Source organism: Hippocampus bargibanti, linkage group LG02 (genome assembly GCF_051943395.1).
Source record: "Hippocampus bargibanti isolate YZ-2025 linkage group LG02, ASM5194339v1, whole genome shotgun sequence".
Taxonomy (NCBI): Eukaryota; Metazoa; Chordata; class Actinopteri; order Syngnathiformes; family Syngnathidae; genus Hippocampus; species Hippocampus bargibanti.
Genome location: NC_142735.1, coordinates 23190001 through 23204002, shown reverse-complemented (window position 1 = coordinate 23204002; position 14002 = coordinate 23190001). Strand labels below are relative to the sequence as shown.

General features: G+C 43.0%; 1 protein-coding gene across 14 annotated transcripts in view; it reads right to left on the bottom strand.

Annotated features, from left to right (window-relative positions):
• Positions 1-731: 731 nt before the first annotated feature.
• The window catches only part of mpdz (multiple PDZ domain crumbs cell polarity complex component), a 36396-nt gene continuing 23125 nt past the window's right edge, over positions 732-14002 (bottom strand). For 6 of the 14 annotated variants that reach the window (XM_088990284.1, XM_088990288.1, XM_088990286.1 and 3 more), the window contains 16 exons: positions 12800-12865; positions 12602-12673; positions 10508-10688; positions 9794-9990; positions 9635-9726; positions 9202-9280; positions 8022-8154; positions 7090-7235; positions 6937-7020; positions 6550-6743; positions 6410-6424; positions 4927-5074; positions 4691-4865; positions 4454-4617; positions 1819-2087; positions 732-1270 (listed from right to left, as the gene is read on the bottom strand). In XM_088990284.1, the coding sequence (XP_088846410.1) occupies positions 1000-1270; positions 1819-2087; positions 4454-4617; positions 4691-4865; positions 4927-5074; positions 6410-6424; positions 6550-6743; positions 6937-7020; positions 7090-7235; positions 8022-8154; positions 9202-9280; positions 9635-9726; positions 9794-9990; positions 10508-10688; positions 12602-12673; positions 12800-12865 (2286 nt within the window). In that variant the 3' untranslated portion in view covers positions 732-999. The remainder of the gene's footprint in view (positions 1271-1818; positions 2088-4453; positions 4618-4690; positions 4866-4926; positions 5075-6409; positions 6425-6549; positions 6744-6936; positions 7021-7089; positions 7236-8021; positions 8155-9201; positions 9281-9634; positions 9727-9793; positions 9991-10507; positions 10689-12601; positions 12674-12799; positions 12866-14002) is intronic. The other 8 variants (XM_088990289.1, XM_088990291.1, XM_088990297.1 and 5 more) reach the window with 5 other exon arrangements.

The window sequence follows — 14002 nt, the reverse complement described above, 5'->3', positions numbered from 1 at the left end:
TTTTTTTTCTGATGAAAGAAGAGAGTCGAAGGTTACTTACACTGGATTGAATGTTTATTTAGTTCTAAAAGTCAATATTATGTGGAATTTGAGTGAACATGTAGACACATTTTTGCAAACGTCTGGCAGTGAGTTAATGTGGGCCCACATGTGATATCAATGATGCCTGTTTGAAAAGGGGCGCATCAAAACTTGAGTTTAAAGAAACTTTGCCCACTTGGTGAGGGTGGGGGGGATTGGTTTTCGGGGGGGCTCCACGCACAACAGGTGCTTCTTTGCAGCTGTTCTGTCTGACTCGGGGGGGGGGGGGGGGGGTGAAAGAGTCAGCAGGAAAATCTGTTGTTGTTCCTATTTTATAACACTGCTCAACCTCATTAGGACAACTCCCCCTATTCACCCCCCTGTTGACTTCAAGGCATTTGTTGTTGTTGTTGAAGTTCCTGTGAAGTTATAATAGTCTTCACATCACGCTTTAAAATCGTGAAAAAAAAGATGAAGTCAACTCTAGCTGACAAGCTTGACTTTTGTTTGCTTTAATATTGTGGGTGAATGGCAGTTCATTGGTTGATCCCCAAGTGCATCACTGAGCCCAATTTAAGCCACACCCCCCCACACCTCAGAAAAAAAATCTAACTGAAAATAGTGAGAATCAGTTTAATGCTCAAGCAATGAGTTCTACTTTGCATGTTTCCAGCAATTATTTTCAAGCATAGAAACAAATGGAAGAGTGATTTTGACTTTACTGGGACTTGAATGCTGGCATACAGGCTCATTGTGATTGTTGTCCGCGCTAATACTCTTAGGAAAGTATTCCAACACTGATTTAATGCACGGCAAATATTTAGCAGCACTATATATCATCTCTGAAGTCCGACGTGTACTCAAAATTGGAAGTGGAATGATGACATCAGATTATTTTACCCCGTGGCTCTATTGACCGTAACCGTATTGCGTTGTGGTTGTCAGTCAACGCTCACCAAGGGAACGTTTACAAAGTGGCTAGGACAGCACGGTGAGCGTAACGCTGCCTTTGGTCCTCTTCAAGATGCCCACGGCCTCCTCGTGGGTAACTCCCTCCAGCGGTTGCCCGTTGACAGCCATGATCTGGTCGCCCCGCTTCAAACGTCCGTCCTCCGCCGCCGCCCCCTTGCCAAAAACCGTCTTGACGTAGATGGGCAGGTCTCCGTGGGGGCTTCCGTAGCCTCCGACGATGCTGAAGCCCAGCCCGTCCGGACCTCTCTCCAGTGTGATGCTCTTGTATTGAGGGGGACTGGCAGGAAGAACGTAGGGACAAAAAAAAAAAACAGTTGATGCTCGAGTAATAATTGTTATTACAGTATTATTATTATAACAATAAAAATGTTGAGAACCTGATGAGCTGGAAGGAAATTAAAGACAGTTTTCTAAATTAGCATGCGTCTATGTAAGCTCTCAGTCATAAAGAAGTGGCCCATCGATGAAAAGGTTTCTTTAGCCATCATCTGCATCATCTTCTTTGAAGGTGTTGGACATTGCGCTCCTAATTCGAAAAGCTTTGTCATCAGCTACCAGCAACATTTTAGTTCGCTGACAAAGCTTTTCTTATGAGGACAGAAACGTCCGACACCTTCAAAGTGCAGATGACGGCTGAAGGAACATTTTCACCGAAATCAGCATCAAAAATAAATGTGATTAAACACACAAAACCACCCTTGATTAAAACTAGCTGCTGACTGGTATAATGATGGAGTTGCTTCCATCCAACATCACCCCACCCCCAAAAGATAACTAAATAAATAAATAAAAAGGGCAAAGAGAATCATTGTGCAAGCCTCTAACCTGAGGTCATCCTGGAAGATGCAGCTGGGCAGCTGGAGGCCTCCAGCTGCCTGCTCCTGAGCTGCGCCAGTCACTGTATTATCCCCACTCGCCACCACCTGAACGCCACATGCGGTTATTGGCACAAAAAAAAATAATAATATGGTTTCTGTGGCCGGTTTTACTTGAAGCTGTATTGTCCCTGTGGCATTCTTGAGCAAAGTGACGGCTTGGGAGTGACTCATGCCTTCAGTAGAAGTTCCACAGATACTGATGATCCGGTCCCCCACCTTCAGAAGGATACATTGATGAAATACTGAGCTTGGGCATTGAAAAAGTGCAGGGTAAAGATGCAATCAATCATTTTGATTTGGTTAGGTTAGAATTACATTTTTTTGTCATTGCAAAACAATCTATGCATTTCTTTGCTTTGTTGTGAATTGGCAATCAAAAGCGAAGGCGCTCAGGCCATTGTTTGCAAACTGAATTTTTTATGCGGGCGAAGGGCACACTTCAGGGGACAAACGAGTCCTTCTATGAGCCCCAGTCGTCTGAATTCAAGAGGGGGAGTTTTATTAGGCTCCAACCGTCTGCATCGCACAAGGCAGCGATTGTCAACGTGGCGCTCCCCCCCCCCCCTTTTCCACTCATGAAAAAGCTGTGGGCTCCGTCAGGAATTGAGACTCATTCCGGAATGGCTGGTATGCATTTTTGGACGCCAAATGAAGACGCCTGTGATACTGACACCCAGAGAGTTACTTGGAAGTTGAGTTATTTGAGTTTTGTGTTGAATGGTGACTGATAAAACTCTGCTGAAAATGTAAATGTTTGGCAATGTCATGTCGCCAACCTTGCCTGGTTTATCTCACATTTTGAGGATGAATCGGCTTGTGAAGGACATCTGTGGAAGGATTAAGATGAATGTTCGGCACACCACCAATCTGTGATTGCTTCTGTTTTTTTCTTTTCTTTCACATTCCTTGAATTATGTGCTTTCTAAACACAACTGCACCCTATTTAGCAGTCGTACCAGTAGTAGTAGGGCTAGTAAGGTAGTATACATCATTGCTTCACTTCTAAGTTACTCTTTGTAGGAGATTTAATCATGAGAAATCAATCACAAGATGCTTGCAACGGTCCAATTTCAAGAGATCCTCCATGTTCATCACTGTCCACATTGTTTCAATCAATCGAAAAGAGACACAGCTACTTCCTGCTGGCTATTGTTTATAATGTTTGCACATTTTTTCCTTTACTACTTTAATGAGAAAAACCAGAGTGGCCCAAGATTTTTCTCTGAACAGATCAATTGACATAGATAGCTCTCCTCGTGAGAACTGGCGTTCAAAGAATTAATTGTTTTTGGGATTTGGGCCAATGCCATGCGTCTGATTTTTTTTACTCTTGCTGGGGCGACTTCTGGTGGCATTGCCTGTGCTGAATAGGATGAAGCTTGATTTTCTGCAGTTTCAAAGAATAAGTGCTTTGCTGCTTTTAATAAGAATAATACATTTCATTTGTAATCTCCTTTCAAAACTCGCAAGGTCACTTTACAGTCACAGGATGAGTTTTTCTGTGGGTGAGCAGCGGCAGTTACATGCGCCAGCCTTCACTCAACCCAGAAGTAACTCAAATAGATAGAAAGCTAGCGGGCCAGCTAATCGATAGCTATTAGATAGCTAGATAGCTAACAGCCAGACAGCTTATAGATAGCCATTAGATAGCGAGCCAGCAGTGACATGCAGTCAGGGGAAGCAGGTGAGGCCGTGCGTCATATTACATCATGGAAATATCAAATGAAAAAATAAATTAAACAGTTATATTTATTTAGTGATTTGTACTTTAAAGTTCTTTTCCATTTAACTTCACCATTTTTGGATTTTTTTTCAAAATCGCTGAATTTTCACATTTACCGTTCAAATACTAAGTAGAGACGAGCGGTGAGGCAACAGCTGGCTGAGCTTCACCATGGATTGCGCAATAAATATGCGAACTGTGCTGGCTTGCTCTGCAGTGAGACCGCATTGCTGTCCCTCTGCATATCGCTATTAAAGTATTCATGACAGGGGGCGCTGGTGATTACATCCAATCATTTTTTCGGGTTGCTTGGCCTTATTTTCAGAATGGAGGATCACATGTCTAAATTCAAAGAAATAGAGACTTTTAAAACTGAAGAAAGATAAGGAAGGCTTCTACACAGGAGGTATAGATGCCTTTCTTCAGAAGGAGCGGCGCATGGACTTCATTTATATGTAAAGGTAACACGATAACGTTTTTTAAAATTCATTTTTCTATGCTACAGTTAATATAAAGAGTGCTGGCATGACATTTTAAACAAAACACATTAACTGTTGCCAATCAAATAGTGAATAAGCTACTCTGTAGAGTTCATATGGTTGTCAATCTTACCGTGATGACGTCAGAGCCTCACCAGCCATGAACCTCACCGCACGTCACTGCTAGCCAGATAGCTAATAGATAGCCAGATAGCTATTAGATAGCTAATAGATGCTATGCTGCTTTTCTCCATTACACTGTTATCGCAATTTTTCGCAAGAGATGCAACGAATTTAAGAGGCAGACTGAGCTAAACGAAAACCTCGCGCAGTCTATCGAAGTCGCCTTTGCAAGCCTAACCAATGAATGGAAAACACACCATGAGCTTTTGGGTCTGCGCCGCGAGGCCAACAGGGCTCATCATGGCAATGAAGATGGGTATGTTGCCCAAGGGGGAGCCCACCCCGCCAGCTATACTGACACCCAGAGAATCACCGGGGTCTTTGGTGAACTCTGCCGTTCTCACGTCCTGGTGATCAGGAACTGCAGACGTGGAAAACATTTGAGCATCACATTCCTGGATCCAAGCCACACAATATTTCCAAGGATAACTTACCCTGCTGACCCGTATCATCAGAAAGGATTCCGGAGGCCACCTTGGTAGAGCAAGATTCACTCGTTTGTTCCGTTTGGGTAAGAGAAACCTGGCTGCTTTGGGACAACCTTCGCTGCGAGTGGAAAGGCCCGGCTTTAAATCTCCCGATGTCCAATTTCAGCGAGCCAATGCAACACTGAAACAGAATGCCATCTGAGTACCCTGATCCGAATGATTCCCACAGTTATCGTCATTACCTTGAGGAGACCGGCGACTGCCTCTTGGGTGGCAGAGCGAACGTCTTCTTCGTTGACCGACAGGATCTGGTCACCCTGCATCAGTCGGCCGTCTGTGTCTGCCAAACCTCCTTTGATGATGTCGGATACAAAAACTCCCGTGTCATTTCTGGCAGAAAAAAACAGTGATATTCTTTATTTTGTTTTTTTATAACATTGATCAGGCCAAAAATCTTTCACTAGGGTGGGCACAGGGTAACACCACATCGCTCAGCTCATTTGTCCAAAAACCTGCAATATTACGTTAATTCGTGATATAAAGTTAAATATTGTGGGTTTTTTGTATCCACTTTATCCTCACAAAGGTCGCGGGAGCCTATCCCATCTGTCTTGGTGCAGTAGATGAGGGACACCCTGAACTGGTTGCCAACCAATCACAGGGCAGAGAGAGACCAACAACCAACCGTGTTCACAGTCATACCCAGGGACAATTTGGAGTCTTCAATCAACAACCTACATGTTTTGGGAATGTGGGTTGAAACCGGAGTACCCGGCGAAAACCCACATGGTCTAAAAATGGGGAGACCATGCAAACTCATACCTGCCAACTTCTGAAACAAGAAAAGCCTCGTAAAACGGCGGGGTCCAGGTTACGCAGTTAGCTGTCTGCATTTCCGCTTGTTAGCGTTTTTTTTATCATTTCAAATAATGTACGGCGTACTGCAACTTTTATACGGGAATTGTAGTCATTTATATGAACAGCTATTAGCCAAGGTTGAGAGGTATGAAACTCAAACTCGCATCATTTTCACCTTTTCTTGAGCGAAGTCTAACTCCTGGAAATGCTTGGGAGTATTCCTCACGAAACGACTGTCGTTTTATTTTACTTTTCACACTTTTTGTAGATTTTTTTACGGCAGATGCTATTACACGACAATGATAAAGACGCTAATTCTTTGAGTCTCGATTCCAGGAATGAACTGTCACTCTGGATTCCCGGAAAGACCCATACCACGCGGATGCGCAATTCATTCATCTAAACGAAGCTAACAGCTAGCACTGAGCCAATCGCCCGTTCTCGTATTTTGAATTAATGTTGAGTACAGCACTTATAGTGTTTTTTTTATTGTAAACCGTAATTTTCATTATTATGTCGTAACAGAATAATGAAAACCGTAGTTTTTAACGGGAATACCGGAGTATTTGGCAGGTATGCAAACTCCACACAGGAAGTCCAGAACTGGCATTGAACCACGACTTCTATCTTGTGAGGTTAAACCGCTAACCACTAGATCACAGATCTACCCTATTGTGACAATCTGCATAAGAAAATGGTTGTAAAAAAGGTGAATCATCATATTGAGAAGGTTGACTTCCCCTGACGTCAACCCAATTGAGATCTTGTACTGCATACCGAAAAGAAAGCTAAAGATGGACTCTGGGATTACAAAATGGGTTCTCAGGGTAATCTATACCACTGATGCTACACTGAGCATTACATTACCTTTGGTCCCGCGATCTGAAGAGCAAAAGAAAAACAAGTCATCAATCGATTAGCTTTGTGAATGCATATCAGCTGTCATATGGAGTACAGTTCCACCTCCTGCTTGGAAGGAGACGAGCATTTGTGATTGGTTTACCTACCTCCTCCCCACGATGCTAAGTCCAAGTCCCTGCCCGGGCTTCTTTTGCAACTCCACAACAAAGGAGTCCCACAAGTCCTCCTCTTTGTACTGAGCCTCGTCCCTGTAGACGATCAACCGGACCCGCTGCGGGGTCTGCCGCAGGACGTTGATGGCTTCGTCATGGCTTGCCGCGCGCAAGTCGATGCCGTTTACCTACGACAGACCAAGCCAAACAGTTGAAGGTGTCGTTTTGAGGGTGGCGTTGAGTCGAAGTTGCACCCGTGGACTGCTTGGGGTGTTTATAAAGGGGGTGTTCATGATTTAAGGAAGTGAATTCTATTTCTGTGCATGTTCTGCCTAGCCTTGTCTTTCAAATACAATATCGCGCTCCCATTCAAAACCAGACCTCCAGGATTTGATCTCCAGCCCAAAGCCTGCCATCCTTGGAAGCCGCACCTTCTTCGTAAACCTCGTGGATGATGATGGCCCCCTGCAGCCAGGAACGAAGAGACATAAGAAAGAAAAAAAAATCTCATCCATTGTTTAAAGCCTTCCTCACCAGCAGAGTATCGCAGCCCCCCACGATACTGAGCCCCAGGCCTGTTTGCCCTTTAGAGATGTCGATGGTGGTCTCACAGCCCGGGATGATGGGGCACGTCGCCGGGTCGCTGGGCAGCGTCGTCGGGCTGGACGAGCGACTATGACCTGAAGTCATAAAAAGCAAGCCAATGTGTCTTACCGTTTGTGGGTCTTTTAAATTACCATGCTTTCCGGTGTATAAGGCGCACCCAAAAGCCTGAATTTTCTTCAAAAGATGACTCTGTGCTTTATACGCCGGTGCGCCTTATATGTGAAGTAATATTGAGCCACAACAGGTCTCACGACTGTCAGCAGCTACCGACTCAGCAGTAGTGCATGTTGGGAAATATAAAACCAGCGTTTCATTTGGGTAATCTCTTAAAATTACCGTACTTCACCAAGTGATTTTTTTCTCAATTTCACCATAATGTCCCATTTTTGGCACAATGACTAGAAACTGAAAATTTTTCGTTTTTTTGCATTTAGGGTCTCAAAAAAATTGGTAATTACTGAAAAAATTAAGGCCAAAATATTCCATGGAAACCCCTAATGAACATAAACGTTTTAAAGATGGAAAATTGTTAATCTCAGAAAATCAAATATATTTTTATATTGTGATAAACTCTGATAAAACCTTGGAATATTCTTTCCAATATGGATGAGGTGAGTCCAGATTTTCACGTATGTTTATTCAGCATCTGACTGACTGTTTTGTTGACATTCCCTTTAGCGCAGAAACCGTCTAACCGTTGTAACATAACCCCAGCCTCTATTCTAGCGCCTTATGATGTGGTGTGCCATATATACGGAAAATGTTTTAAAATATGTCATTCGTTGAAGGTGCACCTTATAATCCAGTGTGATTTATAGTGCAGAAAATACGATACAACCTGGTCACAAACATTGACTCACTTGAAGATGTTTCAGGTCGGTTGAGCATACCGGGCAGACTGGCCGCCTCAATTTCCCCATTCACAGTCGCGGCGTGGCCTTCCTGCATGGTTAGTTTGTTCTCTTTGGTCCTTTCACCATCCTCAACGTCTTCCTGGTGATGACATGAAAGGAATGTTTTTTGCTCTGCGTTGCCGCGTGGGTTTATTGTGCTTAAATCACAGTCGTGGTGCAATACAAAGTGTGTGTGTGTATGTGTGTGTGGGCCTTCTAATTGGGGGCCGGACATGCACGCCAGCCTTGCTGTGGGTTTTGTGCAGCCTGGGAAGTCTTGGGGGACCACACAAGGAATGATTTCAGTGTCCATACGATGGCACATCATCAAATAGTGCGGCTGTGCGCGAGCTTTCGAGTCACCATGCTTCAAATTCAAACAAAATCTCTTATAGCTTCTTTTAACTCATTCACTGACAGACGACTCCAGTGCCAGGGTTTTTGTCATTTTCATTCAAATTGCAGGACCCACAAAATATTGAGTTCTAGGACTACATAAACAGTCAATACAGCGTTAGAAAATTTAGACTCTATTCTTTCATCAGACAAAAAAAAGTATTCCTAAATTATATGGGTCTGGAGTAATCGGAGTTTGAAATCGGGGCGGGGCTGTACAAAAATCAAATGCTGCCGCCTCATAGGAAGGAAAAACATTGCCAGAAATCTGAACAGCGCTTTATCGACAACCTCCCTTCCGGCAAGAAAAAACAAAACCTGAACAAATTCGGAAATTGCGCTCCACGTCATGCTTTTTAATTCCTGAACAAATTCGGGAATGGCAGTGAATGAGATAAAGTAGGTGAAATTGCTTGAATTCAAAGCGGCATATTTTGTTTTCAGGCATGGCTTCTTGAGTGTCCAGGATGTGAACAAAAACTGGTATCTGTCGCTGAATGATCACAAAATATAAAACAGGAGTCTCATTGAAAATGGCCAAAATGGCTTTCTGAAGCCAAAATGACAGACTTTGTCTCTTGTCAGACTTGTGAGGCTTATTTCTGGGTCGACTAATGATAGACATTTCCAAATTTCATGGTAGGAACACGCACTGCTTTTCAGGGTGCTGAATTTCCCTGTCGCTCTGCCTGACCACTTGTTCATGCATGCAACATGTGTTCAGACACTTTGTCCGGGCTAGGCTGTTTACCTCCGCACGAGACTCGGCTGCGTCTCCCTCCGTTTCTCTCACTGGTCCCACCGCCATCTGCTCCAGGGCTCCTGTGTTCCTGTTCCACAAGAGTCATAACTCACGCGAGCTGTCACTTAGACGGTCTGCTCGGAAAAGGAAGACCAACCAGTTCAGTGGAAGGACAAAGCTGAGGTCATAAAAGTTAATGACACTCAGCTACAGGGTTTGTTTACCTTTGTCCCTAAAGGCAACTAAAATAACATTGGTTGGTGTTGATGTTTTTGTTAGTAACAGGGTTCACATTTTTTTTCCTTGGATACAAACTTCAAACATCATCTTTGAACGCAAGATTGCACCGGGTTGTTTATTCCTTTTCGTGTTATGACGTCTCCCTCTAGTGGACTTCGTCTAACATTGCAACAATGGGAAAAGGATGTACAGTATCTTTTACCTGATAAAGATGATTTTGACTTTAGATGGGGAGCTTTTGATTATGGAAGATGCATTCTGGTGGCTTTGACCATAAAGGACTTGTCCGTTAATCTAGAAGGGGAACATATAATAAAAATTAGCCGTGTTCAAAATGCTCATGAAAAGTCCGACGTCTCACCTCGAGTAGCTCATCCCCGACAAGCATGCGTCCGTCAGTCCCAGCCGCCCCAGCGGGTTCAATGCCCACCACAAAGACGCTCATACGGGCGCGGTCCCGGTTGCCAGCCAGGCTGAGTCCGAGGCCCGTCTTGCCCTTCTCCAGTTCAATCGCGTGCAGGGCGCCTGGGAGGCTGCCATAACGCTGGATGATATTCTCTGAAACGTACCAATGAAAGCATTTGCTTGTCACCGCGATTGAAGGCAAAGGTTTTTTTGTACGTCAAATGTTAAATACAACTGAACTGCAATGAACAAATGTGCTGGAAGAAAAAATATGTTTCGAAATGAATCATCGTATCATGTCATATTAACAACATTACAAATTAATCTATAATACATATATACATACATATATAGACAAATACGCACGCGCACGCACACATACGCACGCACACACACATACGCACGCACACACACACACACACACACACACACACACACACACACACACACACACACACACACACACACACACACATTTTTTGGGTGAGGCAGCCATCATATGCCATCAAAGTACTCTGAAATGTCCATATCTAAATAATGCAAATAATGACTAACATTAAATACATGCATTTGACTTACTGGTGACCATCTGTGACCTTAAATGAACCCAGATGGAGAAAAAAGTGCAGAGACAATTCTGAATACATAATAAACATGACAAGGAGCTCACCCCAGTCGTTCTCAAAGTTGTCCTCTTCTTCTTCTATCTCCCCGTCTCTCACGTCAACTTCAAGGGGCGTAGTCAGCGTCTGCACCAGGGTGTCTGTGTCCGTTTCCCCCACGTGGGGCACCACCGGTAGGGTGAGGGACATGTTGGCAGGTATCGTGTTTACAGCGTCGCGCTTCTTGGGCTTCGGAGTGGGGAAGGGGGAGATCCATATGAGTGAAAAGACTAAGACATTGTTTTTTTATTTTTTTTAGCCGGAATCAATCATTGCTTGCAGGTTTGCCAGGAGAGCGTAATAAATAATCAGAAGCGCATGTGTTTGATTTAGTAGCATTGTGTTAGTTGGGGCGGATTAACGATTGGGCTTGAGGCTTAGTCAGACAACAGCTCATAATATACGGCCAAACTTGGCTCATTGAACAAATTTGGTTTGTCGTTTTGACTTCTCACTAATATTCACACAAGCTTTCTGTTGAAATTTTAGGACAACCCTAAAATGCAAACATCATCATAAGAAAATCTGAACAAGGAGCCAAACAGAAAAATTCGAAACAGGTTTTGACAACCTCTCCTGAGCCTTTCTGTGACTCTTCCAGTCACTTTCACGCTGCCCATAGTGTTCAGCATTTTATAGGTGTTGTTTTTGGTCTCCTCATGACAAAATGTCATCATCCTGATGGAGAACAATAACCTAGGTCACAGGTGTCAAAGTCAAGGCTCGGGGGCCAAATTTGGCCCACCACATCATTGTATTTGGCCCGCGAGAGCAAATCAAACCTGTGAGATTCCATGATGCTTGCTAAAGTCTGAGCCAAAATTTAAAATTGTCATATGTAAACAACAATAACAATCATTATTTTTTACTTCAAATTTGAAAACTAATTATTCATTAATTTGTTGTGCACTCTATATGTAATATGCGGAGAGGAGGAAACAAACTAATGGCTTCCCCAAATTCATAACGGCCCCTTAGAGGAAACCCTAACTACAATGTGGCTCGCAGCAAAAAAAAAAAGAGTTTGACACCCTTGCCATATAGGTTGATCCTGAAATTTCAACCGGGAGCAGAGTATTATTTTCCAACGAAAAGAACAGGAGTCTCGAAGTGACAAATGAAGAATACGAATGTGATGATTTGACACAGACAAACACTGAAGACATCTACGTGTGCATGCATGGCTCTTGTTCAATTGACTGACATTTTGCAATTCGTGGCTTGGGGTGTTGTACAATTTATCGAAATGATATAACCCATTCATTACCATCTACTGATGTACTTGCTTTGTTCAATGCTGATAGGTGGGAGATGTTGCTCCATTATAAATTTCAAATTGGCAAACAACTTCTGATGCGCAACCACCACTAGATGGCATCGATGAGCATTTTTTAAACAAGATCAGCAATTTGTGAGTCCGCTACATTTTTTGTGAAACCACTGTTTATCAAAAAACAATGGTAAAAGGCAGAATCTAATGGTTTTTGTTTCCTCTCGTGAAAGGGGAGCATTTTTTTTCTTTCATTTGGAGGATTTGTAGGCCTTCCCGTAGGTCTTGAGCATTTCAGAATGTTCTAAAATGGCGGAAAGTGAATTAGTTTTTCGGGCAACATTGTAATTTATGGAAATTATGGATCTATTCTAGTGAGAGGACATGAGTCATCTATTTTAGACATTGACATTTATGGCAACAATGTTAGTTAGCAAAACAAAAGGAGCAAAACACCTTGCTGAGCTGTTTTTACTTGTCACTCAAGTCAGTAGAGCAAAAAAAAGGAACAACAGTTAATTCCTTTTTTGTGAAAAAATGAGAAAGCCAATTTTCACAACAGCAAATATTAAACATAACAAATTGAATTGCTTAACCTTTGTCCAAATTTGTTTGCTTGACAGTCACTACTTGGTATCATTTGGGGATAGAGAGGCATATTTTGCAAATAAATCACCACCCTCAAAACAATTGGCACCATTTGAGGACATACGGTAGCAATTGTTGAGAATACATTAGCTGTCACATGACATAACGTTGCCATTGGCCCATTCCATAGCACGTGCATGCACCGAGAAGGACAAGTGGAAGGCCACAACAGAGACCCACAAACCTTAAACGGGGTAGGAGTGAAAGGGTTAGTTGGGGAGAGGCGGAGGACAAGTCTACTGTGACTGTCACCCTCCTATAGAGAAGAGACAAAGGGTGACAACTTTAGACGATGACGCATTTATGACATCACATCGATTCACCCACAGTGCTTTCATGTGCAGTGAAAAAGAAAAGCCACTGAGTTCAAAAGGTCACCAACCTTGTCCTCCTTATCTCTGGGTAGATTTGGCACATTCTCCTCGATGCACTCTGTACTTGTTGATGACTACATGACACAATACAACATCAACTTATATTGCGCAGTGCTCCCGCGTAAAGTGAGTGCCCAATTTTCTACACGATAAGGCCCATCTAAAAGCATTCCATTTTTATCAAAAGCCGACCGTATTATCATCCCATGCACCTTCTATATCACAGGGGTCAAAGTCAAGGCCCGGGGGCCATATATGGCCCGCCACATCATTTTATTCGGCCAGCGAAAGCAAATCAAGCATTGTCCAGTTCCATGAGGCTTGCTAAAGTCCGACCCAAAATTTCAAATTGTTGTATGTAAGCCACAAAAACAAACAGTAATTATTTTTCATTTCACATTTGTAAACTACTCATTAATCAATTTGTTGTGCACTCTGTATGTAATATGTGAAGGGAGATGAAACTAATGGCTTCCGCAAATTCAGAACGGCCCTCGAGAGGAAACCGTCACTACAATGTTGCTGATGGCAAAAAATGACTTGAATAATAATAACACATTTCATTGACACCCTTGTTCTATATGGATCAATATTCTGATTTCTTGTACAAAGTCTTTTAAATGTTCTATCAAGCGTTTTGTTACAGCGGCAGCTGTTGTGAAACGCTATATAAATTAGGATGTATTGTATTGAATTGTAGTGTATTCACTTTAGTGTAGCTCTATCTAGCAGACACATAATGCAATCGCAGCCACTATTATTGTTTCTGGTCTATGCGACTTATAATGCGGCGCACCCTATATATCAATCCCGTTTTAAAATAGGCCATTCGTTGAAGGAGTGAGTGCCTTATAGTGCGGAAAATACAGTACGGTACATGCTATTTCCTCTTTGGCAAACCAACACCAAAATGACCTCTCGATTGTCCTACCATAAAAGTAGTTGCTGCAAACAGAGCTAATGTTACCTTGGAGTCAAGATACACTAACTTCCGAGAGACAAGCACACACACACATACACACACGCACTAAACAGCTCAGTTCCATCAGGAGACACTCACAGCGCTTTGGCATGCACGCTACAGTGCTCATGCCAGGTAATCCATCTCTCTTGTATTCTATGCCCCTGGTTTCCATTGCATCAGCTATCAATCACACTCACGCTTGTCTTATCTCTGCCTCCCTCCTTGCTTTTCAATGCGGGAGCGCCCA